General features: G+C 43.4%; 1 protein-coding gene across 2 annotated transcripts in view; it reads right to left on the bottom strand.

The window, feature by feature from the left end:
* LOC109470696 (sodium-dependent proline transporter-like) overlaps positions 1-15,943 on the bottom strand; it is a 23,552-nt gene extending 7,609 nt beyond the window's left edge. Inside the window, exons 1-3 of one of the 2 annotated variants that reach the window (XM_019769726.1) lie at positions 15,777-15,943; positions 761-926; positions 175-306 (exon numbers count right to left, since the gene is read on the bottom strand). In XM_019769726.1, the coding sequence (XP_019625285.1) occupies positions 175-306; positions 761-926; positions 15,777-15,893 (415 nt within the window). In that variant the 5' untranslated portion in view covers positions 15,894-15,943. Of the gene's footprint in view, positions 1-174; positions 307-760; positions 927-9,569; positions 9,703-15,776 lie in introns of those variants that run through there. The other variant, XM_019769727.1, reaches the window with a different exon arrangement.
* Positions 15,944-17,118: the final 1,175 nt, after the last annotated feature.

The following is a 17,118-nucleotide window of genomic DNA, read 5'->3' as shown; positions in this document are numbered from 1 at the left end:
CCCTCCTCTCTCTCTCCTCTCTTTCCCCTTTCTCTCTCTTCCTTCTCTCCCTCCCTCTCTCTTCCTCCTCTCTCTCCCTCTCTCTCCCTCTTTCTCCCCTTTCTCTCTCTTCCTCCCCCCTCTCTCTCATCACGAGTCATTGCTACAGCATGCCATGTTATAAGAGGGACTTACCCTTGAAGAGAGGCAGGCACCTCCAGATGGTGACGGGGCCCAGACTGGCGTACTGCCCCAGGGCCAGCTCCATGAAGAACAGCGGCAGGCCGGCGAACGTCAACATGATCAGGTACGGAATCAGGAAGGCTCCTGGGTGGGGGAGGCATAGGATATAAGGTAAACTCGTTGTGCAAATTTGTCAATTTTTTTGTGTCATGAAGATAATATTGGCAATGCCCCAGGCGTGGAGGATTTCTTGTAGTGCTACGACCGCCATAAACATACTCTGTTGTTTTGTGAACTGAGTGTATAGTCTGGCTGGATCTCATAAGGGTATGTACATTGAAACGGTAGGCATGCTGCTAAAGCTTTAACTCAATACTAGCCTCCACACACACAAAACTACTCGCTGCTCTTTTAGACCTCAATGGAAGGCAAAATGCCCCAGTGACGGTCATGGCTGTCTTTACTTCTCACATTGTACACTGAAGCTAAGTAACGTCAGGGGATGCTTTCAGCATGCTTTCAACACCACATATCTTATAGGCACTGCCAAACCACGTTTACAAAACCTAAGATAGAGTACATGTAGATCTTGACTGACCTCCGCCGTTCTTGTAGCAGAGGTAGGGGAACCTCCAGACGTTGCCCAGCCCCACACAGTACCCCAGCATAGACAACATGAAGTCCATCTTGGCGCTCCACTGTTCCCTCTCAGGCTCCTCAGGCTCCGCAGGGCGGCCCTTCTCCTTCATCTCTACCTCCATCACCTGGGTGTCAAATAGGGAAATACATTAAGGAAGGTTTACATCTTAGAGACTACATGTTAGACAATAGTTAAATCTTTATTGTTGCCACTGACATGTATTCTGTACTTAGTTTGCCGCATACATATATATTCTGTACGTAAGATGACTTTATTCATACATGTATTTAGCTTTGTTAGATCTTTAGTTGCAGAAGAGCACACAAAAATTCCTGTACTTTCTGTTGAGTCAATAAGGAATCTATACAAAACAGAAATACATACGTAAAAATCATGGGAAATGTACGAGGGAAAATAAGGATAATAATGGCAACTTGTGTGTCATTTTGAAACTGTACGGTTCCAATAGAAGCAAGATATATATCTGGGATAAGAATTGTGGCTACTTTTTGTTAGTAAATCTACTGTTTCATGTCACAAAATGCATGAAACAGTTTGCTGTAGGACCATTTAGTCTCGCATGGAGGCGCCCATTTTCATACTCAATTTGATGCTCATTTTAGATATGAGCAATGCAATGAGGCACGTTATGGTATCATTTGCTTGCGAGGCAATGAGACAAGTGCTGAAAAGTTCTGTTCTGTCCTCCTAACATCTGCTTGGGGAAGCAGGCATCACACGTTACCTAGGGTCGTTCGAGGTCATCAGCTCCTAAAGGCAGTGCAGGTATTTGCAATGTTGTAGTTTGTTTCGCGTGTCCTTTCAAAACTAACCATCCAAAGACTCAGAGTCAGACTCTGCATCACTTCTCACCAACAGATTACCAGGTGTACTGGGAGGGCGGAGTCAACTCTTTAGCTTGCTTGTCAATCATTAGGCCATACCAAGTAATTTTTATGGATGACGTCCGCGCGCGCATTGATTTTGGCCTGTTCCCAGAAAAAAACCCCTAGAAATTTATCACCTGTTATTAGCGTAACACTCCTACCGGGACGGCCGGTTGCACTGGGCAGGGGGAAGCTATTTGAGCCCCCGAAAGCACAGCCTGCCTGAACACCCCAACTACTATGCCCCAATCACGACCAGACTGGATACCAGGCTAGGCTAGAGACGCGAGCCGTGACCGCCTGAAGCGAGACGTGCACACTCACCGCACAGGTATGTCATACCGTGCCGCCCGGCGACTGGAACCCGGGACCTAGGGTCAGATAATTGCGCTGCCGGCTGAATGGACGTGCCTCGACTTCTAAGGACATTATCAAGATGACTTTCACAGATAGGAAGATAATTATGGTGTCCTTGGAACTCCTTTTTCATCTTAATTTTGAAACGTCAATAGAAGATCATTTTACTATGATTACTACCAACACAGATAAACTTTCATGATAAGATCTTTGACTGTTTAAAGTTAAAACTTTTGGTCCAACACAAAGTTTTAACTTTAAGCATGTAACTACCAACACAGATAAACTTTCATGATAGGATAAGATCTTTGACTAAAGTTCTGTGGCTAAGCTGAACCTGAAATTATCAATTTTCATGCCTGCTCAACTTTTGTCACGATGACAGTTCAATGCACTGATAGGTTATAGGGGAAAGAAGATCGGACAATGCCTCTTTTCTGCGGAATGTGGCCGTACCTTCCGTTGCTATAGTAACGGCCATTTACGTCAGCGTTACGAGACAATGGGAATCAGTGAACCCTAGAGTGTTGTGTTGTCTGTGGTCTTTCTCACGCTGACGTAGCCTTGATCGTTATCTGTACTGTGTAACTATGTGATGTATATACTTTTCTCAACGCAGAAGTCCGACTCTGGGTAGCCTCCATTGCCAAGACTTTGTCGAGCTTACTTTTTTTTTCAATTTCGCATAGTTTCTTTTCTTTCTGTCAGCTACTAGTATATGTCGAGTTCTTATTACTGTATTTGCCGAGTTTTCGTATACACTGTGTATATACTCTGGCGAGCTGGTAGCTCTTTAAATAATTAAGGTCATTTTTGTCTTTCTGTGTTGTGTCACTTGTGAGACTTCCGCAGATACCATTTCCAGTTTAATTCCATTTATACCATCAGGTGTATGAGGTTATACAATTGACTATTTGGAGTCTGTTATACCATGGACAGCAAGCAACGCTAGCATACTCTCCAGGCAGAGGTTGTGGGGGAATGATCGTAAGCTTTTTATATATGGCCGTTTTCTGTCGCTTCCTTCTCTGGGTAATGAATATACTGTCTTGCCACCGAAAGGGATCTGCTTGGAGATTAACGCTAGCATACTGAACTCTTCTCTTCAACCTGCACAAGTGTCTTCCTATACTAACAGCGGCGCATGTCAGCCGAAGAGTGACCAGGTACTTCAGACACTTGTGCGCTCTCTTCCTCTCAGTTTTTCTTCGTGTAAGAATAACCTGACACTTCCAGCTGGGACATGTGTTCTCGCCTGGAGCATCCACTTGATGACATATGATATGTCCACAGTGCAGCTCTGAAAACCTCCCGTGCATGCACCTTTTTTTCCAGCAGCGAACATTTCTAACTTATACTAAGTTCAAGTTAGGTATAAAGGCTGGTATACATGCTGCTATCTAAAAAGATCCACAATTACTGGCCATGGTCAAGTGTAATACAACAAACTAAACAAACAAACAAACAAACAAACAAACAAACAAACAAACAAAACAAACAAACTAACCAAGCTACAGATTTGACATATCTCACAAACTATCCTTAAAGAGTCACCAAAATTGTAGGTCCAGTGGGCACAGTTATCCGTGTAATACAACAAACTAAACAAACGAACAAAGAAATCAAACAAATCAAGCTACAGATTTGACATGTAGACCCATATCTCACAAGCTATCCTACTCTCCAAGCAGAGGTTTGGGTTTTGGCTTTATTTTTGGCGTGTTTTAGTTTAGTTTTTATTGGGCTTAAGTTCTTCTCTGCACTGGTATCATTTTGGGGTTGGCGAAAAAAAAAGATACCAGTGCCCGATAAAAAAAGCTTGAAAAACGCAAACCTCTGCTTGGAGAGCAAAGCTATCCCAAAAGAGTCACCAAATGACCGGTCTGGTGAGCACAGAGGGTCCAGTACTCCTCCCAAGGATCTGAAGAAAGTCGCAAGCATCAATGCATCATAAACCTAATCACTCCCTTGGGTGGCGTAATGGACCCTTTCTGGCCAATGGATACTGCCTGGCCAATTTGATACTATCTTTTGCCACCCTAGGATCTGCTTGGAGATTACATCCATAGCTCACAACCTATCCTAAAAGAGTCACCACGCTACAGGTCCAGTGAGCACAGTAATCCGTGTAATACAACACTTCAGGAGGGTTTGTGTCATCAAGTACCTCGTTTACTTCTGTGATTATAGCGACCATATGGCCAATCACACAGGAGCAAACAACGCGATGAATATGCGCGATAACTGGAGCACATAGACCTGTTATTAGGGACGGGAAGAGTAGAGCCGTTTGCGACACCTGAGGGGAAAATGCGCACAATGGAACATTCATAAAATTCTATATAACACAAGGAAAGGCCCCAGTGTTGCCCCCTTCCATTCCTTGTGGTAATTAGGCCACAGCAAGTAAATTTTATGGATGAAATCCTCCTCAGATTGCAAATCTAATGCGATAGGGCGCAAAGAAAACAAGGCGGTCAAAAAAAAATCAAGATTCCTACATTTTCAACTATAATTGAGATCATAAACCTTGTTAAACAAGAACTGAGGCAACAAAACATGACATCACAACCAGCAGGTCTTTATTCCTGTATACACCTGCCCTTATAGATGTGTATACATCTCTGTGGCCTTATCTCACTTCACGGATGGTATGGTGGTAAGAGGTACCGGGATAATGACATGATAACAGTCCTATTTTCTATTTGAGACATTTAAGCCTTGTTCTCTTCACTTGAATGGGCCTAATTAGAGACACGACGATCATGGGATGACTTAAATATCTTAAGTTACGCAGTGAATAAAACCTGAAACCAAGTGTACCTTAATTAAAACACGGCAGTTCAAAGTAATTAATTTTTTTTCGGCTCTTTGTGACAAATGTACAGATGTTGGCACATTGGCTAATCTGTAGTGTTTTTTTTGGCACTCATTTTGACAAATTAGCCGAAGAGGCTCGTTGAGCGTCTCTCCACCGTACAGGTAGGGAAGTCGTGTAAAGTGCCTTTCCTAAGGGCACAACATCGGGGCATGGTGAGTATCAAACCCAGGACCTATTGGTTCTTAGTCCAACGCTCTAACAGTTGAGCCACCGTATACACAATACACCGACGCCACAGTTCAAAGTAGAGAACAAGTAGTATTAGTTGACCCATCTATTGTTTTATACGTAGGATATTTTCGTTGTACCCATGTATATTTGTCTGTATATCTACATGTCTTAGACCTTACTAAAGTCGCTGTACTTTTGTTGTGTCAATAAAGTTCTCTCCATGACAAGTCGTTCCGTTTTTTTTCTTTCACCTTGCGATCACCTAGCCTGTTCCACCTGACCTGCTAGTTGCCAGGCAGGTAGCACGCAGGTCCGTAATTGATGAGCCCGAAGAGAATTTGTACAGTTACACCCCTTACCCTGAAAGTCTGAAAGGACATTCGATCCCCCTGAGTCATGGGTTTGTTAAAATCAGGCCGTTCGAAAGTCGGCGTCACTTTTGACCCGCAAGCACACCTAACCAACTCGCTGATGTGCTAGCCTCCGTAGCAGGCTTATAGAACTGGGGGTTTTGGTGGTCTTCGGCTGTTTTCTGATTAGCCCAGTTCTAACGGGGGTAATTCAACCAGGCCGGCTATGTTGTCTATATGCAATCAGAAAATAGCACATAAAAGCTCCCAAAGACCCTGAAGACCCCCCCCCCCAGTTTTTGGCATGCTATGGAGGCTACTGATGTGCCTAGTTCAGTCATTGACATGCAACAAAAAGTTCTAACTTTTACGCTGGAATTCAAATAATAATCCGTTCTTAGCAAGTCTGGTCAGGCTCGGAAGAAAGAAATACTGCACGCCGCCCTGCTCACTCTGACTCTGTTGTCAGCAAACAAAGGGCCATGTTTGTGAGGGACCTTTCATCCGCCTGTATGTTTCTCAGTTTCCCGCCATTGCATCAGACGACAAGTATTAAAGTTCTGTCGAAGGCTGGCCAGGTGAACCGCCATTTTGAAAATCAAACCGCAATGGCAGTGTTAGTAGCACAGAGGTGTTCACGACCCTTTGAGGATCTTTGAGTAGGCTCTAAGATCCTCTACTGAGGTGGCCTGCATGCCCTTTTTCGTAAGGAGTGATCAGGCCCTTTTAGTCTTTGTAATACGTAGGCAGCCTCCCCAAAAATCCACGTAATTCGTAGTAGTACATTAGCCACAAAGTCGTAATCAGCTTTGAGACTTAATTGCTGGCGAAAATTTTGCGTACTTCATACCCCCCCCCCCAATGCATGCCCTCCTCTAATACTGTCGCCAACGACCCCCTCGTCACAAATGACAGACGACTTTGTTACCGACGCGACTGAAGGATTTTAAAAACAGACGGTGAATTCTGCTTCTCACGTGAAGCCGGTTTACCCTAAATACTCTCCATTCCTGCTCTGTTTCTCCTTTGTGATGCTCATTTGAATTGCAAATGCATTTGTCCTTAAAAGGGGTCGAAGCGACTTTAAAGATCCCAGGCTCTTTTTTTACGATCAACACAGGAAGACCTTGTTGACAAAGGGAAACACAGGTAGCTACAAGTAGCTGTGTTAACTGCACAAGTATACAACGGAAAGTAGCGTTTTATATATGCCTGAATATTTAGACATTGGGTGTGTCGTGATTGATTTAAAAGGAATGCTAGGCAAACATCAACAAAGACCTTTTCTTCTGAGGGGTAAGGAAGCGTCGGATTTCAGTGTCCAGTTTCTTGTCCACATTCTTTTACTGGGAGCCGCAGTGTGTCGTTACATAATTAGACTTTTTTCCAGGGTTTAAAATAAATCCCACCTGAATAGCTGCCAATAGCTGTATGAAAAAGTTTTGACCTAGGACTTCCTCACATTCGTCATACGATTGTTGTACGATTGTCGTACGGGAGCAGACTTGGGATAGTTGTAACCATACGACGTACTACGATGAAAGTGATGGTACCGCTACGAATAAAATGTGCTGTGTAACAAAGTCATCATCGGACATGGATTTTGAGGCCTGTTGCAGTGAATGATGGTATATATAACCTTGAACGTCAAGCTTGCTAACTGATTGTAGTAGAGACAACAAACAAACGGTATTGGGTAGATTTACACGGTGCAGGTAGTATGAAAGACTTCATCTGCCCGATGGAGTTAAGGTATTTGCTGTGATGTGATTTTCACGGGAGTTAGTTTCCTGCTTGGCTCTTACCCAACGAAAGCACGCAGGTGACATAAGAGAACCAGGTGACGAACAAAGCCAGAACAATACACCAATCACAAGCCAAGGGTGGAGCAGAAACATCAACAACAGAAACAGCAACAAACACATTTGTCACAACAGGTACCACTTCCAAGTGGAGGCTCACATGTCACGGGAAATTGTGAAGATAAATTTCACGGTCATTTTCTTGCATTTTTCGATATTAAAAAGCCATAACAAGCCATTTTTTTTACAGAAAACAAAAACGTCATATGTATTCTTGAATATCTTAATATCCAAGGACAGAAGTTCAAAGATTGTTAGATGGGCAAACGATGGAAGCCACATAACTGTACGAAATAACGAATAACATAACGAAAGTGAAAAACAATAAAAATGATTGATGAGATAGTAAGTGGCCCTGTGATTAGTGGCATTCTGAGAAATCAGCCAGAAGTGTTCTGCTCAATACAAGTGATCTTAACGTTTGTTTTTCTTATTTGGTTATTTTTGCTTGACCTTGAACTGACTTTTGTCCGCCACCCTTTCTTTCTGCTGCTCTGCGGTTCGGTGTCTTCTCACGCTACAAGTAGAGCAGGTTAAGATGTTTGCGTGAGTGAGACTTCTTGGTGACGCAGTCAAGCATGGACTTCAATCAAGCGAAACCTGCAATGGCGTACCTTTAAGCTCCGTTCACACAGAGACGACTATAGCCTCCATACCTCTCACAAACTTTCACAGGCCATGGTTGGGGGTATATAGGTTGAGAGCAAGGTCTCGGCTGTGGTGTGCAGTTGGTCTGCTAGGTTAGCTACTGGGCGGCTGCTTCTATGGAATGTTTTCAAAAGTTCTGGTGAAAGTGTTGTATCTGTCCCAGGGGATTTAATCTTCGGGCTGAGAAAAAAACCTGATAACCAGAAGAACAAGTAACCGTCGTACGTCTGTTGCGTCACGATTTCTAGATCTCAGGTATTAAAAACAACCACGCTGCGTTTTCGCCAAGTGGTCTAACGTGCTTTTTGCATAAATTTTCAGTGTCCGTCTTGTGTGTTGTTGGCGACCATGACAATGTCAAAATCAGAACATCCCTTCTAAGAGTCTTTACAAAGTTTTAGGTGGCAAGTTTGTCACCTAAACCTATGTTTATACGGTGTTCAGGTGAAACAAACAATGCTTTCATGGTGGCTTGGTAAGATCGCAACACTAAAAAAATGTGCATGGACACTCAAGATGGCGGCTCACAATAACAGGTCCACAGGAAGACGCACAAGAGCGCGTCAAGGTGTGTTGTCATATCCCCGCGGCGGACGGCGGCCATTTTGTAAGGTGTAAATCCGTCGAACTGGTTACTCGCTCAAGCGTTAAGGACGAGATTTAAACCCTCAAGGTTTCGTCACACAGCAAGGGGTGTGTGTTACGCAGTACTTAGAGAGTCTGAGCTAGAGATAAGCATGTATATCGGATAGAAAACAGCAGCTAATAGAAAGTCAAACTATAAACATTCGAACGAGGTAGTGACCTTGCGAAGCTCCTAGCATGTATCGAGGTGCTCAAGTCAATGGAAAACATCGGTGACCTTCAAGCAAATGACGAAAGCAATTATACCTGATTTCTACCCCAGATTTCCATTGCAAATGGCACCAAAACTTTACATCCACTCCATGAATGGCCAGACACACCTGCCATAAAGATTTCAAGGCGTGAGTCTTAATTCAAGTACGAGTAAGACACCTTCCAGTGACACGCAAGAACCACAACACCGATGGTGAACAATACGTCGCCAACAACAACAAAAAGAGCCGGTCAGACAAGATCCTTGCGTCCCTCAAAGTGAGCAGCAGAATGCACCCTTTTGTAGGAAAGCAAATCCTACCACCGCACACTTGTTCCTTGTCTTTGTAAACACACACTTGTTAACGTACCCACCACGAGTGGGGGTAGCGCTGTTTACTTCCCAAATATACTGACGAAATGTTAGGTGTAGGGTGGGGGGCGATCGACGCTCTGATTTTCGAAAAGATATCGGCAGATACACGAACAACTTTCTCGATCACGACTAACACCTGTTGCGCTTCGTCTTCAACTTGGAGTTACGTGCAGTTATACATCCTATGCACCACACGGTAGCTGTTTACCTCGCAAATATACAAGTCAAACGTCAGGTAGAATCGCGGAGGCGACTGACAGTCTCCGAGAAGACAAAAAACTTTCTGAACTAACACCTGTTTTTTTGTCTCTTTGACTTGGGGATCCATGTAGCTCGACGGCTCAGTGTCAGCAGCAAAAGCACTAACACCTTCTAAAGAACTATCTGAATGTACTAACCGTTTGTGAGTGGTTGAAGCTTGACAGGAGTACAAAAACAGAATGTCCCAACCGCTGCGAAGACCTAGCGAGCCCTAGTGTAGTACGCCAAGCCTGTGACTGTTGTGGAGTCCCCCCTAGGTGCTTGTGGCGCGAGCGAGGCGGTGAATAGAACACTTGAATAGGCCGGCTATTTGGTTACACCTCTGACAGGTCACGTGACCACAGGTGTGCTCTCACAAAGGAAAAAGGATGCTTCAAGTTTTGAGGTCATTTCTCGTGTCGGGCTCGGTATATTTTTAGACTTCTGGCGTGGAAACAATATGTGAAAAACGCCGTATTGTTCGCGACTATAGTGTAGATTTTAATAAAAACTAAATACAGGCATAAAATCCTTCTTTTTTAATTTGATAATTTAAAATATGGCAGTTACTCAACGACCCACGTTGTCCAAAATTGGGGTTAAAATGACTGACACGTATGAGTGACCACAGGATTGAAAACCCACATAACTCATGTCAACTCTCGGTGGGAACTTAACGCTCTTTTGATGTGGCGTACGTTTGGCTGAAACGATGGCCTAAAGGCATCCAAATGTAGTTTGAGGGCTTGAAAACCAGATTTTTCGAAGTCAATACTCTAGTCAATTACCTACATAGTGAGTTTAAACAACACTGCCCCAATGCATATAAACATTCATGGAGCAAAAATTGGTGTTGTTGAGCGGTAAAACTTACTGGTTGGATTGGGTTGATTTTTGGGGTGCCACCCAGAAAATAAAGGACTCCTCTTGGAGCTTATTTCTACGCAGTTTTAAATGCCCAAATTATGAAATACTGACTCAAATGTGCTGATGTAGGGTATTATGTTCCTATATCACAAAGATTACCTTATTACCTCCATGAAATGTGTCATGGAGGTTATATTTTCAGTTGCGTTTATCTGTCCGTCCGTCCGTCCGTCCGTCCGTCCGTCTGTCTGTTGGTCAACAAGATAACTCAAGAACGCCTGGATGGATTGGTTTCATACTTGGTGTGTTGGTAGGGTGTGACGAAAACTGGAAATGATGAGATTTTGGTCCCCCTAGTGGCTTCCCTTGGTACTGCAGCGCAACTTCTGGTTTTGATATCTCGCGATCTGGACATGCTAGGGTCATGAAATTTTGATGGAAGGTAGCTCTCGTGCTTGGGAAGAAGTCATATGAGTTTGGGCCCCCTAGCGGCTTGTTCTGGAACTGCAGGGCACTTTCTGGCGAAATGTTTAAAAGCCAATAAGTCCAGACAGGAACAACATATTTTCATTATTTTGGGTGTGTAGGTAGCTGAGAGACAGATGTACATAATTAAATGTAAATTATGCAAATGAGGACTTTATTTGCATAATTAATGAGGAAATTCTATAATTACAGTGTTTTACATTATACTATGTAACCTATAGCAGGCGGAACTTCAACAGATACTAATTATGCAAATGATGACCTAATTTGCATAATTAATGTGAAAATTCTATGATTTCGTAATGGTGAATGATGAGAATGTCATACTTGGGACATCTGTAAGTTAATCAAAAGTTAACATACATCACGATGCATATATCATGTTAATGCAGAGGTCATTTGAACAATTAAAGAAGAAATTTACATTTACATATCAAGATCATATTTCATGGAGGTATGAGATCTCGGAATTCTAGTTCAGAATATTTCCAGTTTTGCCACCCTGAAATTGCACCGGATGTCTTTAAGATATAAATTCGCGCTCCAGTTTCCCCCAGTGTTTAGTCAACATACTAACTGTACCACACGGCAAAGGTGCACTGTACAGGGCTCATCAATCTGTTATTGTTAAGTATTATTATTATGTGTTTAGTGACAAAAGTCCCACCACGCCCCATTTATTGCATAGTATTAAACAAATATAAATCAAGGTCCAAATTGTACATTCAGTTCATCTGTATAAACAATACTTGTAGTTCGTGTCATGACCAACAGTTTACAGCAAATAAAGTGGAGAAAAGGTCTAGTGTTGTTTGCACTCACTGTGTCACCCCCTTAGGCAAAAATGACGACTTTGAAAGAAACTTTAATTTATGTGTCCACACCCTAGACTAGACAATAGTAAGTTGTACGTCAGAAGGCAGTGCCAGGTACAAAGTTGTACACGACTCCAAGTTGCCTGGGGGGGGGGGGTTGAATTGAGGAAGTAGATATCTCTGTAAAGGGAACGACTGAAGTTGAACGTTGTGAATTCAAGCTGTCAAACGTTTTATTTTTTGCATTGTCGAAAAATCCAATCAACTATCATTGAATAGACGGTTATGACAGATTATAACAGTTTATTAAGTTTCTTTTTGATGTTAGCCACTTGTTATGCGTTGTACATTTACTAGCCAAAGATCTATTATACAATGCGTATGGTTCCAAAGCTTGGTTATATTTCCACGTCGTTGAGGGCTTACTGATTTCTTGTATGACTATCCCGAAACACGAGCTTGTTTCACTTCAGGGCACGAATACAGTATCACTGGCAGTGCTATATTTGCACTCCCATGCAAACACGGAAAATGGAACATAAAGGCCCTAATGAGACTTATGCTAACGTTGGTGATTTTGGAAAAAGTCCAGTAGTAAAAGTACATCGATCAACTGAGTCAGAGGCAACCTCTACTGTGTAGCTGACGGGTACATCTGATAGCTTATTCACCGGACATGCGCAGGTAAATTTACCGAAGGGCGGGGTGTTTGCACGGATATGGTCGGTGGACCGCGCGGTCCCGGTCCAGCTAACATCGTTCTACAGGGCCTGCCAAATCTCCAAGCAGATACACAGAGTAGGGCTCAGCTTTCAGCTTATGTATGTGCGTATACGCTATTTTATAAGCTACAGTCTAAACCAAGGGTTAGATATTCTTCGTCTAACATGGGAAGTCTGCTGACAAGGAACAAAGACCTCACTGCGCATTTTTATTACTTCCTCCTGACGATCGTCTGTGTTTACAAAATATTGACGACGCGGTATGGAAACAGCACTTAATGCTGGTTATATAGGTCGATTTACTGTGCACTGACCAGAATTGCAGTAAAAAAAGGCAGGTTATACACCATGAAGACCATAAAAGACACTCAGGCGCAGAGAGCCTCTTTGGTACTGAATAACGTGAAGTCACTTCCTGAGTTCAAGTTCTTACAATGTATAATAAACTGTTCATGAACTCACAGACCAAATAATGGCAACGAAAACATAATTATAAATCCTTCACTGACGTAATTCTAGCGACAAACAAAAAGACGCTAGCCCAGGTTGGCCTCCGTTACGAGGATATTTTTTACGGAGACGGCTCAGGACCAACACACTGTGGGACCAACAGGTCCCGGGTTCGAATCCTACCCATATTCACCGAATGCCCCCCCCCCCCCAAAAAAAAACTTTTGTGGTGAGTGCGCTGCGTTTACATACGCACTTTCCATCATGCACTACATGCACAGGTATGTGGTATTTGGCAATAAAGATTCAGACATGGCAGGCTGCCAGGTATGACATAGTGGAAAGTTCCACAGCGGCCCTCAGGCCGTCCTTTTGTTGAATATTGACAGCAACAACCTGCCGCAATGCGCACTGGTGCTTGCCAGGGTGTTCAGAGTTGCTATAAAGCGCATCGAAAGCTCTCTCGGTCATTATGATAGTTGTGCATGGCATGACCATGAACAAAGTACTTGGGAATGTCTCTTATAACGAATATATGCAGATATTCAGCCATTTTCGTTGTGGAGGAAAACGATATACGAATACGTACACAGCTACAAACTTGAGATCGATCAAAGATTAGCCTACAACGATTAGCACAAGAAACTTATAGATTGGTCAGCATTATGTTGTCATTGAAACTTGCGAATAAGAACAAAAGGCTAATCCATATTCCTGGCCGCATGTTTCAATGCAAGGACAGGACTAATAAACTCAACACAATGTCCTTGTCCAGAGATACTGACGCGAGGTCGTCAGTCGCATAACAGCAAAAATTCGTGCGTCATTCTACGTCTAATTGCGTCATATCTTCAGAAAACCTTGACTCTCAACCGCGCAGGTTAGCCTCCATAGCATGCCAAAAACTTGGGGTTTTGGGGGTCTTCAGGGTCTTTGGGAGCTTTTATGTGCTATTTTTTGATTGCATATATACAACATAGCCGGCCTGGTTGAATTACCCCCGTTTTTTTTAGAACTGGGCTAATCAGAAAACAGCCGAAGACCACCAAACCCACAGCTCTATAAGCCTGCTACGGAGGCTACGTGCTGGTGCAGTCAACTCGGCTTCTTCCGGCGAAATCTCCGGAGATGGCCGAACGCCACACATCGAATGCCCGAAGGTGACGTCACCATACGCCCGAGGACGACAATTTTAGATCATGACATGATTGTCGTCGTAGCTTGGCACGAATTTTAAAGAACCGCCCTGAAATGTAGCAGGGTTGTGACCTGCAAGAGGTACAGGGTCCACACCCAGTAATCTTGTCTGTACATGCCGTGAATATTGTACCGGTTTGCTAGAAGATTTGATGATTCTACAACGTAAATGCCTAAACTTGTACATGGTGCTCAGACTAACTTTGGTATCGAAAACAAAGAAGTTAGTATCATATATACGGGATGAGCATATGTAAAGGCCTCGTTCTTTCACACTTGAGTTAACACGACCAAACGAACACTGATAGGAGCCCCCCGGGCATTCAAAATCTAGTAAGTCAAATGCGTATGCGATAAACGAATCTCTGATTTAGACAAAACGTTTTTATGGTAAGAAAGAATGCGAATGATCATGAGTCAAAGTGTATACTCTCACCAGTAAAATCATACGGTATTCAGAGTGAAGGAGGGAGTGTGTATTGTGTTTGATGCTATTGTTTAAAACAAATGACACTTGTACGTAAGTTGCCGCTGGGTTCGACCGACAGAACTGCGTAGCTAGCTTAAGAGGGATTTTGAGCTCATTGCTTTAAACCATTTTTTGTACAACCATAGGTTATCTGACAAGTGTCGTCTGCCCTTGAGCGAGGATACGTTGTATTTGAATGACCCTGGCCGATATTTAGACAGATGCACGCAGATAGACCGATAGACCAATGGCGATCAGGTATTCAAAACGCACCAAAGATACGACGTCAGTTTCAAACAAAAAAGTTGACATGTTTTTGTCCATGCAGTCTTTGTAGTTATAATTTTTTTTAATGAAGACCTTTGAAATCTATATACCTATAATGTAATTTCAATGTAGAACGGCAGAAGATACAAGTAGAAGCTCCACCATCGTGATACATAAATAAGACATAAACATCAACCTAAAACCATGGACTGTTTACTCAAGAGAATATTTGAATCTACCAGTGTGACAACTATTGACTACTCTGAACATTTGTACATGGTAACTGTTACAAACATTTCGTGCCAGGTGAACATGTATATGTGTGACAACAAAAGCCGTCTTTCTTCACGCACAAAAAGCGGTTCCCATGCTCTGAGCCAAACGGATTTTGGAGAGAACAATAATACGTGTTCTACATGTATAACGACGTCGCCGTGCCTTCTGAGTGTAGAGTGTATTCAGTTTAAAAAAATAACATTCAAACCGTACCATAGTAAAGAAATTCTGTACCAAGAGGTCCCGGGTTCGATTCCTGCCATGCCACAGATCTTGTGCCCTTAGGAAAGGCACTTAACACGACTGCGCTCACTTTCCTCACGTGAAAACGAGTACTGTCTGTCCTATATTTGTTTCTATGTGTGGGACACAACACCAGTAATAGCTGAGTGTGTCCCACGTGTATTGTATTGTTACAATTTCAATATAATCAAGACTTCTGTACACTTTGGAGTCTGTTTTAGCCAGTGGCGGTCCACAAAATGTCCAACCTACATCGGTGTCGTCTGTACCCTGGTCTGTACCCACCGGGCGTCTGGGCCAGGTGGGAACAAAACGGTAAGCGGATACCTGCCTATTGTCGCCCTGTCATAACCTCCACCAGGCAGTCTACGGGAATTCGGATCATAGAATTCGGGAAGAAACGAGAGTAAAATCGGCCAAGGGAGTCCGGCCGCGGGGAGGTTGTTTCTTTCCCTCCGCGGCCAGTCAAACCCCAAGGCGGCCAAACTGCCCCGGCAAACATTCTCCTATATATATAACCAGCGTAGTTAGTCTGGTAGAGACTAGCCCTGTCAGGTGAGGTGTTCTCCCTACCTTCCTGTCCACGGGAGCCGACGTGATGGGGCCGGGTAGGCCGGGTGGTGGTTTCTCCCGTATGCCGCTGGACCGGAGCCCTCCACCCTGGTGGTACTCTGGGTTGTAGGTGTACATGTTTCACTCTCACAGCGTCGTCTCTCGCTACTGTGTGCGGCCAGACCGTGAGCTATAACTTATAATAACCTAGTTGTGCGGAAGGCACCACCCCCTTGACAAAAACCCGTTTGGCATATCTAATACATGTCGTTGTATATCGTCACTTTGTAGATGTTGTATATGTACATTACAAGTTTTGTATTCATACTGCATGTCAAGCGATATACAAATATGTATATATAAAGAGTTTTCTTAAACTATAACCAGTTGTAGCAGGAAAGTAGTTTTTATCAGCTGTGTTTTTCAGCTAATTTTGTTTTCATTTAAAAGTTTTGTCAAGGGCATTCATTATGTCATTGCTTTTACCTTCTAAATCGCTTGATAAAAAGACTTCAATGAGGCCAATTTCTGTCCACAAATCGCAAAGAACTAAACGTTAATCCGGATAATCCTCCATTCGGTGGGACTAAATCCCCCAATCATTGACAATTACAGGAAGGCTGCAGGTAGACGAGAACCACAGTGTCTTTGTTGTAAGAAAGAAGCCCCTTCCTGTTGTTATTCATGAAGGGTCTTGGATTAAGGTGTGGTGCTAGTCTCCGCTACAGTCGCCACAGCGGGCGGTCCTTAATCTCCAAGCAGATCCTAGGGGGGCAGAAGACAGTATCAAATTGGCCAGGCAGTGTCCATTCGCCAGAGAGGGTCCATACACCACACAATGGATAATTTCCGGCCAATGTGATATATATATGAATATACGCACAGAAAATAGCAGCCAAACACACACACACACTCACACACACACACACACACACACACACACACACACACACACACACACACACACACACACACACACACACACACACACACACGCACACACACACACACACACACGCACACACACACACACACACACACGCACGCACGCACGCACGTACGCACGCACACACAGACACAGGCACACACAGACACAAGCACATGCACACACACAAACACAGACACAGACACACACACACACACACCAACACAAACACACAAACACACACACACACACACACACACACAAACACAAACACACACACATACCACGTGCAGATGAAAAATGTAACTTTGTAAGGTTCTATACAAATGTCCCTGACATCAGTTTTGTTATGGTTACATCAAGGTAAATACATACAGCTTAAACACACCAAGTCTTTTGTAGAAGCTTGATGTAGTCGTAAACACGCCCTGCCATGAA

Source organism: Branchiostoma belcheri, unplaced genomic scaffold (genome assembly GCF_001625305.1).
Source record: "Branchiostoma belcheri isolate BF01 breed outbred unplaced genomic scaffold, Haploidv18h27 scaffold23, whole genome shotgun sequence".
In the NCBI taxonomy this organism is placed as follows: Eukaryota; Metazoa; Chordata; class Leptocardii; order Amphioxiformes; family Branchiostomatidae; genus Branchiostoma; species Branchiostoma belcheri.
Note: the sequence above shows the minus strand (reverse complement) of the source record. Positions and strands in the feature narration are given on the sequence as shown.